Source organism: Dipodomys spectabilis, unplaced genomic scaffold (assembly GCF_019054845.1).
Source record: "Dipodomys spectabilis isolate Male_0828 unplaced genomic scaffold, ASM1905484v1 ptg000051l, whole genome shotgun sequence".
NCBI classification, from domain to species: Eukaryota; Metazoa; Chordata; class Mammalia; order Rodentia; family Heteromyidae; genus Dipodomys; species Dipodomys spectabilis.
In genome coordinates, this window is record NW_024870728.1 from 3,475,334 (window position 1) to 3,492,367 (window position 17,034).

The window sequence follows — 17,034 nt, forward strand, 5'->3', positions numbered from 1 at the left end:
GATCCCACTCAGCTGGGAGCTAGCTGTCTTAATTTCACCCATGGAAATGAAGGCAAAGTCAATCTGCGGACTAGCTGAGTATTGAATTGCCTTCCTGGAACTTTAACTCCCAGAGCTGCTGTCCTTGGCCTGGTGCTTGCTGCCTGTGGTTATTCACTAAAGATGCTGTGTTTCTAACCTTGAGACTCATTTCTATAACTCAGCTGAATATCAGCTTTCTCTCATACTTCTATTTGTATATCATAGACCTCCATTTTAATTACAGTTTATGAACTGCCTCTTGTAATGGGCCACATACACCTTTCCTTCATTGCCTTTGGTTTTTAAACCATGTTTTTATTTGATCAGATGTTTGTGTGTTTCTCCTATCCAAGTGGATCTTACTCTTTTTCTTTCCTGTTCAATCATTTTTGCTTCCCAGCATTGAAATTGCATGTCACTTAGATAGGGTGTCTTTTTTTTTTCTTTTTTCTTCCAGTACGGGGGCTTAAACTCAGTACCTGGGTGCTATTAACTTTCTTTGTTCAAGGCTAGCACTCTACCACTTGGGTCACAACTTTATTTCCAGATTTTTGGTGGTTAATTGGAGACAAGAGTTTCATGGACTTTCCTGCCTGGGCTGACTTTGTACTGTGATTCTCAGATCTCAGACTCCTGAGAAGTAGAATTATAGGCGTGAACCGCTGACCACGACTGCAGTTCTTTAAAAGGAAAATTTTATTGCTGGGATGTAGCTCAGTGGCAAAGCGCTTGCCTAGCAAGAGCAACGTCCTGGGTTCAATCCCAGTACCAAAAAAAAGAGAAAAGACAAAAGGAAAATTTTTGCTATCAGTACATGCGGCTTAGAGTGTTTAAATAAATTTATAAATGGGAATCAAACATTCATTAAAGAAGCCATTAAAAGAGATCTTTTAAAAAAATCTCCTTTTTGAGGTTCCTCAAAAGACTTCACATAGAACTCCCCTATGACCCAGCAATCCCACTTTTGGGCATTTACCCAAATGTTTACAAACAAGACCACACTAAAGCTACCAGCACAACTATGTTTATTGCAGCATTATTTACCATAGCTAAGATATGGAACCAACCCAGATGCCCCTCAGTAGATGAATGGATCAAGAAAATGTGGTATATATACATAATGGAATTCTATGCCTCCATCAGAAAGAATGACATTTCTTCATTTGTTAGGAAATGGAAAGGCTTGGAAAAAATTATATTAAGTGAAGTAAGCCAGGCCCAAAGAAACATAGGTCCCATGGTTTCCCTTATTTGCAATATCTAGTATATGTATGAGTCAAGCAGAAAAGGTCAGATAATGTGATGTTAGGAAAACGAACCCTTAAATATGTATTTTAATGTTTTTTTTCTTTCATGCATGTGTTTCTAACGCATTTATAAGATTATTTCTTTGTTGCTTTGTATGTCCCTCCCCCACAGTGTAACCCCCGTTTTCACTATATTTGATGTCAGTATAACTTGTGGAGGAGATGGGGACAAACAAGTCATTTAAGGATTCAGGTGGACCTGTTGCAACAATGAGAAGTACAAAATGTCATGTCAAAAACGAGCTTTACAATGTCGGTGGGGGAGGGAGGGGGGGAAGGATTGAGTGGGGGGGAGGGGGGAGGCTGGGAAGGGAGGTGAAGGGTAAACAAAGGAGGAGGCTGCAATGCTTGGTAAGAAATGTATGCATTATCCTGCCCATGTAATTGTAACCCCTCTGTACAGTATGTTCTCAAATAAAATAAAATTAAATTTAAAAAAAACCTCCTTTTTGGAGGAATGCATATAGAAATATTTATAGGTGAAATGAAATTCACTTTAAGATTCCTCCTAGAGAAAATCTGAACAAATGAGAGGATCAGATTAAAAATTTAAATTATTTAAATGTTAATTTAAATATTTGATTAAAATTAAATTATTTTATGCATAAAATGATGTGTAAAAATGATAGTAACTGTTGAAGTTAGGTGGTGGATATGTATGGCTTTTACATGTGAGTTCTTTCTGTTTAAGTCTGTCTAAAATTTCCAAATTAAAAGGTCAAAGAAAGTGCTTGTCAAATTTTTCTTCAAAGGACTTTGAACTTCACAGAATCCTTCATTCTTCTTTTGTTCTTTCTACCTGGCCATGAGTTTTCATTTTATGGGACTCAGTGGCTACAGTTCTAAGATCTTCCCAATAACAGGATTCACAAGGCCACTCAGGTCTTGGGAACCATGGGACCTCTAACAGCCCACACATAATCAACCATCTTTTACCTATTGTTCAGTCTCTGGAGGCAGGGATTAACAAATAACTCTCAGCAAGTCCAGCTGGTGTACCCATACACAGGCTGTGAGCTAAGGATGGGTGTCAATGGCTTTACTTTGTATCTATCTCTGTTTCTAGGACATGTTTCCTCTGCATTATTTTGTTGTTTTTTTCCTCCATGTACTGGACACCTGTTCATTGATGATGGTCCCCTGCCTTCGGCATAAAGTTGTCTTTAAGGGCTTGGGTGCAGGTGCTTGACTCCTTGGTGATGTGTGCAAATGCCTTTCCCTTCCCAATTCTGTCTCCTTGGGGGTGACCACATCGTACTGACCTGATAGAGTTTCAGGGAGGATGAGTTTTTAAAAATGGATATAAAAATAAGCTCTCTATTGTAAATGCTAGTTACCATTTTTAGTCAAAGGTTATTTCTACACCCCGCTTACAACAAACAGCTCTCCTTACACTTTGAAATTAGAGCTTCTGTTTGGAAACATAGTCTTGGCTTAATATTATTATATGGAGATATTCTCTCCTGGCGTTTTGAAGTTGTCATTGGTCCTGACGTTAGAAAGTTTAGTTTGAAGGCTCGAAACTACAATCTAGACTGAACTAGAGTCTCCTAGACTGCTTTGAAGCATGGGAGGATGGGTAGGCTAGAAATACTTGTTTCACATTGGCAGTCTGTGATTTCTGTTAGTCAGGTAACTGAAGTTCAGACCAATTATCTTCCATCTAGTACCACTGAGTTATTTTTGCGAATATCAGGTGCAAGAGCTAATGACAGTCTTTCAAAAGAATAATTTAGAAAGACAACTTTCTGTGTAATGAAACCATCTGAGAAATATGTAAGATGTTACAGTATAATTACAATTGTGTTGAAAATATCTGTGTGGAAAAATTCATCAGAATCAGCTCCAGAAGCTGGGCTGTGGTGGCTCACACTTGTAATCTTAGCGATGATAACTAAGGACACCTTCTTTTTCTCTTTTTACGTTGTCTTGCATTTTCAACTATTAATATCATATCTATTTCCCACTTTGTTTTTTTTTTCTTTATTGAGACTGATTACATAAATTTCACAAAATTCACAGTGTTGTGGGATAGTGGTACTTAGCTAAAGTCATAAACACATTTTAACCTTCACAAGCGCATTGTCATGATCAGGGTCTATAAAGCTTATGAACTCTACAAACTGACACTACAGCTATTTTTTCTAAATTGGGTGAAATGTACATTCCTTTCCTTTTGCTTAGTGTAAGCTGTTCCTTCTTTCTTTCTCATTCCCTCCCTCCCATTGCTGCCCTTGAGTTGTTTAGTTCGTTTTCAATGTCCAGTGCAGCTGATGGGCCCCTCTGTTGTTTAGTCTCCTGTTTCCCTCTGATTCTGTGCCTCCTCCTAGCTTCCCTCAGATGTGCACAGGCATATACCATATAGGAGGTCAAGAACATGGGGTCATCTAAAAATGATGTGACAAATTAAGAAGAGGTCCTTTGTTTCTTGAGTCCTGTTTACTTTGTCATATCTCCTTGCAGTTTGAATTTAACATCCACATATCAGGGAGACCATGTGCTGTTTGTCTTTCTGATCTTGGCTTACCTTGCTCCCCACGATTTGTTCTTTCCCTGGGAATGCTATTATTTTGTCCTTTCTAATGGCTGTGTAATATTCCAGTGTATATAGGTACCACAATTTTGGGATCCACTCATCTGTAGTGGGGTGTTTGGGTTGTTTGTATACCTTGGTTATTGCATATCTTGGCTATTTTGGATCCATTCATCTATAATGGGGCAATTGGGTTGTTTGCATATCTTGGCTATTGTGCTGCAATGAACATAGATTCTCATGGCTCTAATATATTATAAATAAAAAATGTCCATACCCAGACATTTTTCCAATGCTTTTTCTATGGGTATTGTGATGACTTGGGGAAAGTGACCATCAGACCATCCCCTCATTTAGGTCCAGCCCAACAAGGAAAGTTCTTTTTTTTTTTTTGGATCTGGTCATGGGGCCTGAACTCTGGGCCTGGGCACTGTCCCTCAGCTCTTCAGCTCAAGGCTAGCGCTTTACCACTTGAGCTATAGCACCACTTCCAGCATTTTTTCCTTTTTGCTTATGTGGTGCTGGGGAATCGAACCCAGGGCCTCCTGCATGCAAGGCAAGCGCTCTACCACTGAGCCACCTTCCCAGCCCAAGGAAAGTTCTTACTTCAGTAGGAAGCCGTGAGCAGTACAATGATATTCAGCTTTTGGCTTCTGGAGGTCCCACCACATAAACATAACCCTAATTTGAAGGCTTTTCCAAAGTAGATGCGTTTTTAAACTATGATTCTAAAGTGCTAGGGTTGTTCTGCCATAAACCTGCAAGAGATCCAGGGGGTGGCGGAGAGACTAGAAAGCTGCTGCTACCTTGGGCAGGTACCAGTTGAGCCCATCAATTACTAGCGTGGCTCATGGTGGTCTGGGAACAATAGCACATCTTATAAAATGTCCATCTTGTACTTTGCAGGTTACACCGGAGAGCTTTGCCAATCCAAGATTGATTACTGTGTCCTAGATCCCTGCCGAAATGGAGCAAAGTGCACCTCTAATCTCAGTGGATTCTCCTGCGAGTGTCCCGAAGGTGAGCTGGAAGTCATTACCTGGGGTCGATTTTCATTCCCACTTCAAAGCAAATAGTCATTGTATAAGTGTTTAACTTTAAATGCCTGAAAACTCTACATAAGAGAGCTTCATTTCATTTATAAAAGAGAAATGGAAGAGGTCCATAAGTAGAATAGCTTGAAAGTTGTCTGAATATTACACATAATGTGGAGATTTGGGTATAGTTATGAAGACTGAATTTCTGTAATGAAATAGTCTCTTCCTAAACGTGAGGTTTTACTCTTTCAAGTTTCTGTTTTATTTAGTTTTTGCTCTCAGTTCACATTAAAAATTGAGCATAAGTTGCATCTACTTTGTGTGTGTGTGTGTTGTGTGTGTGTGTGTGTGTGTGTGTGTGTGTGTGTGTGTGTGTGTGTGTCTGTCTGTCTGTCTGTCTGTCTGTCTGTCTGTCTGTGTATGTGTATGTTAGTGCTGGGGCTTGAAATCAGGCCCAGGGTTTTGTCCCTTAGCTCTTTTACTCAAGGCTTGTGCTATACCACTTGAGCCACAGATCCACTTCTGGACTTTTTTGGTGGTTAATTGGAGATAAGGGTGTCATGGAGTCTCCTGCCCCAGATGGCTTTGAACCACAGTCTTCAGATCTCAGCCTCCTGAGTAGCTAGGACTGTAGGTGAGAGCCACCAGCATCTAACCTCTGTTTTTTTTCTCACCATCAACTTTATACCATCTTAGAAAATGTAAAAACTCCTGGAGCAGCACATCTTTAGAGCTTCTTTTATTTTAGAAAGTTTTCACAGTTGGAATAATAGAAGCAAGGCAGATAATCACAGGAGGAACTTGATGTTCACGGAATGATTTTGTACTTTGAAGAAATTTGGTTCCTGTTTGTGCTTGGAGGGATGCTGTGGAGCAGATTACTTTTAAACCTTTAATGTTGTAAGAATAATGTGGCATTAGGGGATTCTCCCCTTAAAACTCTCCCGTCAGCCCTCGATCCTCAACATTGACATTGACAGCTACATATAATCAAGTCCCTCCTCTGCAGAGATTAATGCTGAGCCCCAGCTATCTCAGGAGCCATGTCTGTGCTCAGATCACCTCACTCTGCACGTGGAGATCCCGGAGGAGGGCAGTGACATTGGCGGGCAGCCACCAGCCTCCCAGGTCACCTGAGGGGCCAGTGTCTCCATGGACTGCACCTGTGATCGGTGGAGCTGCCTCCTAGCATGGAGATGGAGACACCAGCCAACAAAGGGTGGATTCTGGTCTCTGCTTCTTCTCCCCTGGGCAGCGGCTGAGTAGAACACATTTCTTTCTGATCAGATATTGGGGCCTCTGTGATAGAGGCTCCCATGACCACATGTGAAAACTGGGTGTCTTTCTCTGCTTGGAGGTCAAGAGACTTGTGTCTGGACCTGACAATGAAATGGTAGAGCAAAGAGACCCTGAACGTGGGTTTTAGAGTCACACTGGTTAGGCTGGAAGTCTAGGCCTACCTCTTCTTCCAAACTATTCCTATTCTGGGACTCATTTTTTTCTCCTTTCTAAAAGAAGGGTGATGTTAGTGGACACCTTATCCATTAGTGAATAGAAAAGCTCTCTGCAATGTGCGAGAAGTTGGTGTTGAACACATTACTGATTATAATGATTAATTACTCACATTACCTTGAATGATATATCTATATATCATATCTACATAAATATGATGTCTGTCTATCTATTATCTATTATCCATCCATCCGTCCGTCCGTCTGTCTGTCTGTCTGCCTGTCTGTCTATCTTCTAGCTTTCCTGTCCTGGTTATAAAATAGGGAGACTAGACTGCTGTGTTTAAGGAATTTTATTCTTAAAAATCTTTGACTCTCACATATGAGGTTAAGGCTTTCTTGCTCAGTTCACAAATCCATCTTGTTTCCAGTAAATGTTGATAGAGAAAAGTTCCCTAACCTCTAAATGCCACCAGGGAAAGACTGGGGTCTCAACCATTGTGTCCGTCCGAGGCTCCTGCAGGTGAAATCCCACTGCAATGCACTGCAAGGCTTTATCTGAACTATTTTGTTTGCCTGCATTTTATCGCCTTGAGTCATCTAGCCATATAAATCCTCTCGTCTAACTCAGATTTCAGTGGTAATGCTTTTCATCTTAAAGGGATTTATAAGGCAATAACAACACATGTCATAAAAGTTGTCTTTCAAATAATGTGTATTGTTCAGAAACGAAGCACTCTATCTATTACTGGCTTGGGCATCATGTACTCTTGGGTTCGGTTGCTGTGTGCTGTGCCCTGGGGTGCAGCATCTTCGTGAACAACTCTGAGCACGAGGGACGGGAAGACACTGTAGTAAAGGAAATGTACTCATTACCCGATTCATGTAATTGTAATCCCTCTCTATGTCTCCTTTAAATTAACAGTAAAGTAAATTTCAAGGAAAAAGAAAAAGAATGGAAAGGGCAAGCCAAGAACTGGCGGCCTGGGGTCAAGCCCCAGCGCTGCTGTTTACTTGTGATTCCATCTCCCCAATTTCATTCCCCTTCTCCCGGCCCCAGGATCTGAGGATGGAGAAAAACAGTTTTCTGTTTTCCTCTGTCAATAGTCTTCTTCTCTGTGTTTTTCTGAAGTCTGGCCACTTTTGTGATTCCTAATGCTCTTCCTTTCTTTATCTTTCCAGAATATAGTCACACTTTGGATATACCGACTGCTCATCCACAGAGCTAAACATAAGACTCTGATTTATATTTTTAAATAAAATATTCTAACAAAAAAGAAAAAGAAAAATTCTGTCCTGGACCATATGAGCTCATATGTGTTTACATAAGAAACACACAACAGGTTCCTCATAAACTTACCAAGCCTGAAGCAAATGTGGTTGCTTCGTTACAGTCTGATAGCATTCCTAAATCACCTCTCTACTTAGGAGTCATAGCTGCTGAGAGTCTTCTGTTCTGAATGGATAAGAGTTTCACCTTCTGGAAACAAAGAATATTGAGACTTATAAAGTATGAGCTTGATTTCTGTGTTTGGCGCATGCTGAATAAGTTTTGTTTTTATAACTGAGTTCTTCTTTTTTTCCTCCTCCTCCCCACCACGTATAGCACAGTTTCTCTGAGATGTTTTTGAATAGAAATACTACAAAATTTCTGCTTGTTTTCTTTTCTCCAGTAGCAGTGGGGACCACAGCTATATACTAACGGCTCGTGAGCGTGCTATCCCTAGGTTTAACTCCGCTTTCTGGTGGTACCTTTCAGAGTGCCATCCGAGAGCTGGCACGGCAGTCAGAGGAGGCAAGCTGATCAGTGAATGAGTGAATAAGGATGTCTTTATGTCTTAGTTCTAAGGAAAGATAGGCTGTATCCATAGACAAACACAAGTTTTGATTCTTAAGGTATGCATCCATTTTTGTGCATGGAAGTTATGGATCATTTTTGTAACATTTTAACTTGCAAAAGTCCAGTTTGTGACTGAGCTTCAACTTTCCTTTTTTTTTTTTTTTTAACCTTTCATAGTGGCAACAGATCAGCAGTAACAATACATTGGCAGCCAGGAAATATCTACCATTTGTAAAGCTCCTACTGTGTGTTATGCACACTTTGTCATTTGAAATTACTAGTTACTATGATGTAACCGTGGACAGTCCAGGCTGTTTGAATCTGAATCTGTCTTTGATCACTTCCTGCCTGGTGACCTTGAGCAAGTGATTTAAACTTAAATTCTCATGACTTCATTTTCCCTCATCTCTATAGTGCAGGTGATATTTAGTTCCTACTTAATGAGGCTGTCCTAAGGATGAAGTAAGCTATGAATCGGTAGTGCTCAGAGCAATGTCTAACAGAGAGTGGAGGATTAATAGATGCCACTACTTAATTCCTGCAACAGCTGAACAAAGTGGATACTATAGGATTAATTCCAAGTCTCTGAGGTGTAGTGCACCCAGAAACATAAACTCTGCCTTCACTCTGAAGTCCATGTTCTTTCCTCACCCCAAGTTCTTTCTTTTAGGAGAGCTGTCTGTCTCTTTTTCTGTCTGTCTCTGTCTCTCTGTCTCTGTCGCTGTCTCTGCTTCTTGAGGGTAGTATAGCTAAAGGGTTTTGCATCTCTTAGAGCATCTAGCTCTGAAGGATACCGGAGCCAGTTGTTGAATGAATGAATGAATGAGTAATGTCTCCAAACTCCTCCAGCAACCACATAGTTGATGGCCGGTCACTTCCACGTGACCAAGCCGCGTGGCGCAGCTCTACTGAGTTGAGCAGGCGGGTCTCCTGTGGGGCTTGAGTCTCATGGTGGCAGCGGGGCGGAGAGTGTGGCTCCCAGTCAGCTGCCATGCGTGTATGGATGGGGTCATCTGGGCACCTGGGCAGGCTTAAGTACATAGAGTGCTGGGGCTCCCACTCTCTGGCTGTCTTCCATGGGCCTGTCCCTCCCTCCTCATACTGGGCCTGTCCCGTGCTCGGTCCCCTGTGTCTTCACTGCCAGCACCTCCACCTCTCTGACCTCGGCCACCATTGTGGTTGCCTTTGAAGTGGACGCCCCTCCCCCAATACGACTGTAGAGTGGCCCCCCATGCTGGCCACTGCCCATTCTGATTGCCCCATGAGCCCTGCCTGCTTTCCAGAATGTTCAGACAGTTGTCTTGGGCACCGGCTGGAATTTCAGCTTCTTTTTTTTTTTAAAAACTGCAAGTATTAGAATATTGTGTTTATTTTTAAAATTTAACTTCATGGAGGGGTCACAGTACATAAGGTAGTAGGGAGCACATTTCTTGTCAAACTGGTTACCTCCTCCCTCATTTGTCTCCCACTTTCCCTTCCCCACCCCTCCCCCCAAGTTGTGCAGATCATTTCCGACACATTGTCTTGTGAGTAGCGCTGCTGCATCGGTTCCCCCTTTGTCCTTTGTCTCACTGTTTTGTTGTTCCCCTTCCCTTCCCTCTTCCAACCCAGATGCCCCTCGGTAGATGAATGGATCAAGAAAATGTGGTATACATACACAATGGAATTCTATGCCTCCATCAGAAAGAATGACACCGCCCCTTTGTAAGGAAATTCAAAGATAAAAAAATCATATTAAGTGAAGTAAGCCAGATTCAAAGCAACATAGGTCCCATGGTTTCCCTCATTTGTAATAATTAGTTTATGCCTAGGATAGTCCTAGCAGATGAGCAGAATAGCTCAATAGCTACCTACATATGACCATGTAAGATGAAGCTAAGCAAAATGAGCTCCAAGATACGACACAAGAGGTTTTTCTTTGTTGTTGTTGTTTTTAATGTACTATGTGGTTTCTTTTGTATGTTTTTCCTATGGTTTTTATTCCCTGTTGTCACTGTATTTGATTTTGGTACCCTGGGTATTGTATATATGTAAATTGTATATATGTTGGTATATACGTTTGTTTCAGCTTTTACTTGTTAGAAGCTAATTTTACTTCTCTGTACTGGAAGTAAAACAGCCATTTCATCGTCCTTATGTGCAGCAAAGATTCTTTGCCTTAGATATTGTAAAATTGCCAGAAGCAAATATAGTTTTTATTTTTAATTGTAGAAGAATTTATTTCCTTACACATAATCTTCTTTAGACCACAACAATGATGGCTAGAGTGATTTTCTTTTCAAAGAAACCAGTATTGAGGAATAGAATATAATTTAATGTATGTTGGCAACAATAACTTCTTTAATTTTTGTATTAGCATACATTAATTGTACAAAGATTTTCTTTGCCAGATATACATACAGATATAGATGGAGCAATGGAAAGAAAACATTCAACAACTGGAAATGCATGACTTAAAAACGGGTGAGGAGAAGCACAAGTATCTGCCTGTATGATGTTAGGTCACATGAGAGGGCTATTTTTGGAGATTAGGGTCTCACTTTTTGCCCATGTTAGCTTAGATTATGATCTTCCTATTTACGCTACCTGTTATAGCTGGGATGGCACATGTATGCTGCCCTGCCCTGACCTTTCTGTTGAGATGACAGCTCTTGTGAACTTGTTTTCTTGGGCTGTCCTTAAACCACTGTTCTCCAGACCTCAGACTCTACTGTAGCGGGACTGACAGATGCACACTACCACACTCAACTATTGGTTGAGATGCGATCACAAGAACCTTTTGCTTGAGTTAGCCTTGAACTTTTTTTTTTTTTTTTTGGGTCCGGTTGTGGGGCCTGAACTCTGGGCCTGGGCGCTGTCCCTCAGCTCTTCAGCTCAAGGCTAGTGCTCTACCACTTGAGCCACAGTGCCACTTCCGGCTTTTTTCTTTTTGCTTATGTGGTGCTGAGGAATTGGACCCAGGGCCTCATGCATGCAAGGCAAGTGCTCTACCACTGAGCCACCTTCCCAGCCCCAAGCTTTGAACTTTTGATTGCTCCAAAACTCTGTCTTCTGCCTATCAGGGATTACAGGTATGAACTACTGATGCTGGCCTTCCTATACTTTTCTATGGTAGACACCCCCCCCCCCCCCAAATCGACCAGACATAAGGCTGTGTAAGTAAAATGGTGTTCTGAGGATTACTTTATCATATTTTAGTTTTGATTAAATAAATCTTCCTTTCCTAATCACATTTCACATCCTAGGATTTAATATTATGTTGTCAGATACTTATATCCCTTTTAGCCTGTTCTTTGAGGCAGGCGTATTCCGGTATTGAATGTTTTCCACTATTCCATTTGTGTTTGGTTGGAATTTGTACGAGAGACCTGTCATTGTTAGGTCTCTTCCTCATTTCGCATCCCAAGTCGTCCGCACTGGGGATGCGGGTGGTCAGTGTGACCCAGCTATCCAGATGAGCTTATTGATTAGTCACTGGCCGTGTTCACTGCCATTGGCCACGGTCTGCTTTTCTTTGATAACTTAGCATGTTATATATTAAATAATTTCTAGCAGTTCCCTCCAATTACCAAAGAAATCTATGCTCAAATGAGCTCAAAGAAAAAAATTCTGTAATTCCAACCTTAAGAGAGAATAATTTTAGATTCTCTTAAGAGACTTTGAAGTCCCCTTTTTAATGTCCTTTTTAGAAAAACTAAAATTGGTTCTTACTGTGCATTTTCTTTTATACTGAGCTTTTTTAACTGAACAAAATGTTCCAACCTTCTTCTATAATGCTAACTGTGCATTTTCTGGAGAATGGCTAGTAATGGCTGTCCTTTATTTCATCATATGAATGTGGCATAATGTCTAATAAAAGACTTCCCCATTCACCTACTTTGCCACCATCACAAGACCAACGCAGTGCCGGCCTAGTGGACCTTGGAGAACAGTGGGTGTGCGTTACATGTGAGATCAGGAAATTGCACAGGGTGCTTCTGAGAGGATCAGGTATTAAGGAGGGGAGCTGCTCACCCAGACTGGGAGCTAGAGGCAGGGCCAGAGAGTATTCTAAGGGAAACAATGTCTAAATAGACCTGCAGGATAGAAAACAGCCAAATAAGTAAGTTAGGGTTACAGACAGAGAAGAGATTTCCAGGAGCAGAGAGTAATGGAGGGAGTGTGAGAGGCACGTAGGAGACAGCTCAGGCAGACCCATAATCACCACGACAGGGCGATTGGACGTCACCCGAGCCTGGAGGAGGGCTGCACGCATGGGGTTGGCCGGGGAAATAAAGAATTTTCAGTACTCGGGAGGAATCATCATGGACTGGGGAAGGATAAGAATCAGAGAACCTATTAGGGAGTTGGCATAATGATTTAGGCGAGCCGTCGTGAGGGAGGTAATGAGGGTGATGGTAATACAGAGAGGGACGCATAGGTAGACTTGGCTGCAAGTGCCAGAAGAGAAGACCACTAGGCAGACAAGTCGACTTTTGGCGAGTTTCAGTCATCCAGAGGTGGGCGTGTTTGGAGGTGGACGATGAGAAATAGTGGGCTGTCTGAAAATGTAGCGAACACACATTCATTTTCCCATCCTTTAAGTGAGTGGTTTCCATCTGAACTGTGGCACAGGGCCAAACACGTATGTGGCCATCTTCGCAGCCTCAGGTCTTCACCCTTCCCCCTTCCCAGCCATCTCCAGCCCCTGGTTAGTGACTTTCCTTCACACACACCGCGGGCTGGGAAATTGCCCTCCAGGGGGCGCCATGCACGGTAAAGCCAATGGTAGTTGAGGCTCTCAATTCTGTAAAGACTTTTCATCTAAGACCATCATCTACTCAGGACACCCAAACCTCAAAATTCCCATTCCCAACAGAAGATCATTATTGCTCATGCAATTATACACGTTCAAGACGTGAAAGGAGAGGTTTGCCCGGATGGGAGTGACGGGAGGGGGCAGGCCTAGCTCCTATTTCAGGATGAAAACAGAAGGAACTAATGGATCAGCAGATAGGGACCAGGAACTTGTAGGCCAGGAAGCTGGCATGTAACAGAGTGCTGGGGATGACGTGTTGAGAACTGAGAGCTGAATGGAAGCCACTGGGGCTCGTTGCTAGAGAAAGAGGGAGTCAGCTGGGGCCAAAGCAGGGGCCAAGCATTCCCCTTGTCAAAGGGGAATGAAAGCTGGAGAGCACTTAACATCTTAAGAGCATTATTCTCATCGCTATTTGGAGCAGTGGATGTACCTGGAGACCAGTGGTGTAGAGAGAAGCAGATTTTAGGGGTAGGATCTACCAGATACATGGGCTGACTGGCTGGTTAGGTAAGCTATTTGTCAGGGTAGCAGAATCCTAAGTTTTACATGTCTCCACACCAATTTCTTCCTTGTAAATTGTCTCTACGCTGTCAAAAAATTGCATGTCATTTGATTCCATATTTCCCCCTATTAATACTGCATAAGTTTCTGACATTTAGCTAGCGTTCTGATAATACACAGAGTGACTTGCATTGTCTTCAGAACCTCATGGAAACATTTTCTTTGGTGTGAAATATCTGATTTCCATAATGTGTGGATCTCAGCGATGTTTGCTTCTTATTTGCCTGATAAATATTCAGCATGCGTAGTCATATCAACACTGGTTCAAATACAAAATTTGAAGGAACAGTCAACCAGCTAAATTGTGGATTCTGGCAGTATCTCCTCCTTCCTTTGTAGATTCCTTTAGTAGTTCTATTTTATTTTCCATCTTCATCCTTGAACCTTCCATCCTTTCCTAAATTCCATCCTTGTTGCAGTTGATTGTTTTAAATCTTTCTGAGGCTGACATCGCTGCCATATTTGACCTGGTGTTCATCTCTGGAGTTTCTGAGTTTTCTTTCTTTGGGAGTCTGCATAGCTTGGAATAAATGGTTCCAGTCAAGGCATACTGCTATGCTCATCATTACGCACTTTTGGTTAACATTACACAGTTTTCATTTTCTAATCGCCAAGAAAAACTGTCACTCAAATTTACTTGCTTATTGCTTTCCAGTTAGGGTTATTTATTATTCTTCTCTCATTGTCCATGAGTCTTCAGGCATTTCAGAGACCTTGCTATCATTTTCATTACTTAGATTACAATATTCCACAAAGCTCTCTTCTAGTTCTTCTCCTATGCACAGCCTTTCGTGTTTTGAAGTTTGAATGTGGGCATGAATATGCTTCATACCAACCATATTCAAATTTATCTTTCAGCCCCTTTGTTTTTGCTAGAGTCACTGATTTGGTTTCTGTAAAGGGAATGTGCCAAACCATTTAACTTTAGAAGTCATCATGGTTGTATTGGCCAGTTAGAAACTCTTAAAGAATCATGATAATTATACAAAAGGCCATCTGAAATAAATTTAATTTCATACTACTAGAGTCTGAACTCAGGGCCTTGGACATTTTTGGTAGGTATTCTAATACTGACTCTTGCCTCTAGCTCTGTTTTTTTTTTTTTTTTTTTTTTTTTTTTTGGTGATTTACCTTGAGTTAGTGTCTTCCTGCCCAGTCATGCTTTAGACCATAATCTGCCTATTTCAGGCTTCTGTTTGTTGCTGGGATTCGTGGGTACAAGCTACCACATACAGATTCCTCTGTTGATGGAGTCTTGAGAATTTTTCTGCCTGGGCTGGCCCAGAACTGCAATCCTCCCAATCTTAGCCTCCCACCTCGATAACAGGTATGCAACAGTACCCTCAGCTATGAGTTGAGAAACTTTTGGTCTAGTCTCAAGGTATGATCCTCCCGTGCCTGGCCTCTCCAGTAGCTGGGAATGTAGGCATGAGTGGTACCCGGATACTTTTAGGATAATTTAGGATAATTTTTAGAGTTATTTTATACAGGAGAAAGACAGTGCAAAGCATTTCCTAGCATTAGGTATAAGATGTGTCTGTGTACATATGTTACAAAAGAAAATGAGAAAGAGGTCGGAAAGAAGAAAACACAACACAGTGATTGAGAATCTTGTCTGCTAAGACTCATTCTTGAAATCTACTTTCTCTTTTTTTCTTTTGTAAAGGCAGAGTTTTGATATGTATCTCATGATTTCCTTATACACACTAGCTTTCTTGGTCCTGTTTCCTTATTATCTTTTTGCTTTACTTTTTATGTATTTAATGGTTTATTTTAGAGAACATAGGGTTATGTTGTATTTTTTCTCATAATCTGAGCATCTCTGCCTTTTATTTGGAATGTGAGTCTATTTCCAACCAATATAATTATTGATAACATTAGAGTGCTACTGGTGAGAATTCTTATTGCTCAATATATGTATTGTCTTTATTCTAACTTCTTTTGATATTTTCTCTTAATGTTTGATTTTCATCAGTTTGAATATGATGTTCTTGTGTATTTCTTTGACTTCTTCTTAGGTCACCAAATATTTTGTCTACAGGTTGGTGCTTTCTACCAAATTTAGGAATAGCTCACCATCCTATCCAGACAGTAGGATCACTGGGAGAAAAAAGCAGTTAAAGAGCACAGGGTATATGCCAACTCATTTTAAAGGGAGTTTCTTAGCAGTGACCCTAGGATGTTTCTACAGGACATTGTATCTCACTGTTCAGAGTGGAGTCACAGGGCTGCACGTAGCTACAGGGGCATGGCATCACTGTTCTGACAGTGAGAGGTTGGGGGATGGGTGCTGGGCCAAGCAGCAGCTTCTGCGACCAGAGCCAGAAGATGAGAGCTCTGACAGATCTCATTCCTGACCTCTCCAATGTACCCCATATGCAGAGTGTTACAACAGAGGCTGGACTTGAGAGCCAGAGTTCAAATCATACCCTCTGCCTTTCACTGTCCAGGGCAACCTTTGGTAAGTTTCTGATCCTTCTGTGTCAACTTCCTCATTTGAAAATGAAGAAATAGCAGTAATGAGTTCTCACGGGATTGCTATGAGTACAAGGTGAGCTGCTGTCATTAACACTTGGCACAGGGCTGGGACACAAAATGTTCGCCATCACTACACACCGTCTCCTCCGACTGTCCTTCTGAACTGTGCTCCTGCTGACCCTCCTCCTCGTGACATTTGTCCCTCTGCCTTTTCCAACTTCATCATATGGCCCAGTGATAGTGTTTGTGTGTGTGTGAGTGTGTGTGTGTGAGTGTGTTTAAAGAGCAGTGTGCAAACACCTCTTGATTCCAGAAAGTGCCCTCTTGGATCCTGCCAGGAACCTGGCCCCGAGGGACTCCTGCAATTGTGAAATCAAATTTTGTTCTCCAGATTGACTCACAGGTCAACTTCCTTCCAGTTTTCTAACCAGCAAATTAAAATGTTCCAGTATCTCTGCTTCTAGGAAGGAGGAGCCAACATTTGTTGAACACCATGTGCTAACTTACTCAGTTCTACAGTGTAAACATCCACAAGCCAAGTCAAGGACCCTTCTCAAGGTCACACAGCAGGGAAGATGTCTAGACTTCAAGTCTAGGGCTTTGCATTCTTGTCTTATGAGAGCTTGCTCATATTTCTCTTACAAAGATGAAGATGATGAAGAAAGTGTGACTCATTTATGATAAGAGGATGAATTAGGCAATAGAAGGAAAGAGGGAAATGAGAATTTACTAGTGAAAAAGATGTGTTACAAAACTGACTTTGCTTTCTCTTCTTTTACTTCCTTATGCTCCTAAACGTTTCAGTTCAGAGATCTAGCCTCAAACTTTTCTATTCATTTGGCCCACATGGTAGTCTATACCTATGAAGTAAATGTACATCCACTCACACCTTTGTCCTGAGAACGGTTCTAGATTCTCAAGTCACTACTGTACAACCACACACACACACACACACACACACACACACACACACACTCTCTGCAACTCGGTGTGGTCACTGCTGAGCCT

The 17,034-nt window shown here is 41.6% G+C and overlaps 1 protein-coding gene and 1 non-coding gene across 2 annotated transcripts in view; one reads left to right on the forward strand and one right to left on the reverse strand.

The window, feature by feature from the left end:
- Dner (delta/notch like EGF repeat containing) overlaps positions 1 to 17,034 on the forward strand; it is a 164,211-nt gene that overhangs the window by 81,151 nt on the left and 66,026 nt on the right. The window contains exon 7 of the mRNA XM_042679326.1: positions 4,768 to 4,881. Coding sequence (XP_042535260.1) covers positions 4,768 to 4,881 — 114 coding nt within the window. The remainder of the gene's footprint in view (positions 1 to 4,767; positions 4,882 to 17,034) is intronic.
- On the reverse strand, positions 4,378 to 4,442 carry Trnaa-ugc. Its single transcript has one exon. It is a non-coding gene; the product is annotated as a tRNA-Ala (tRNA).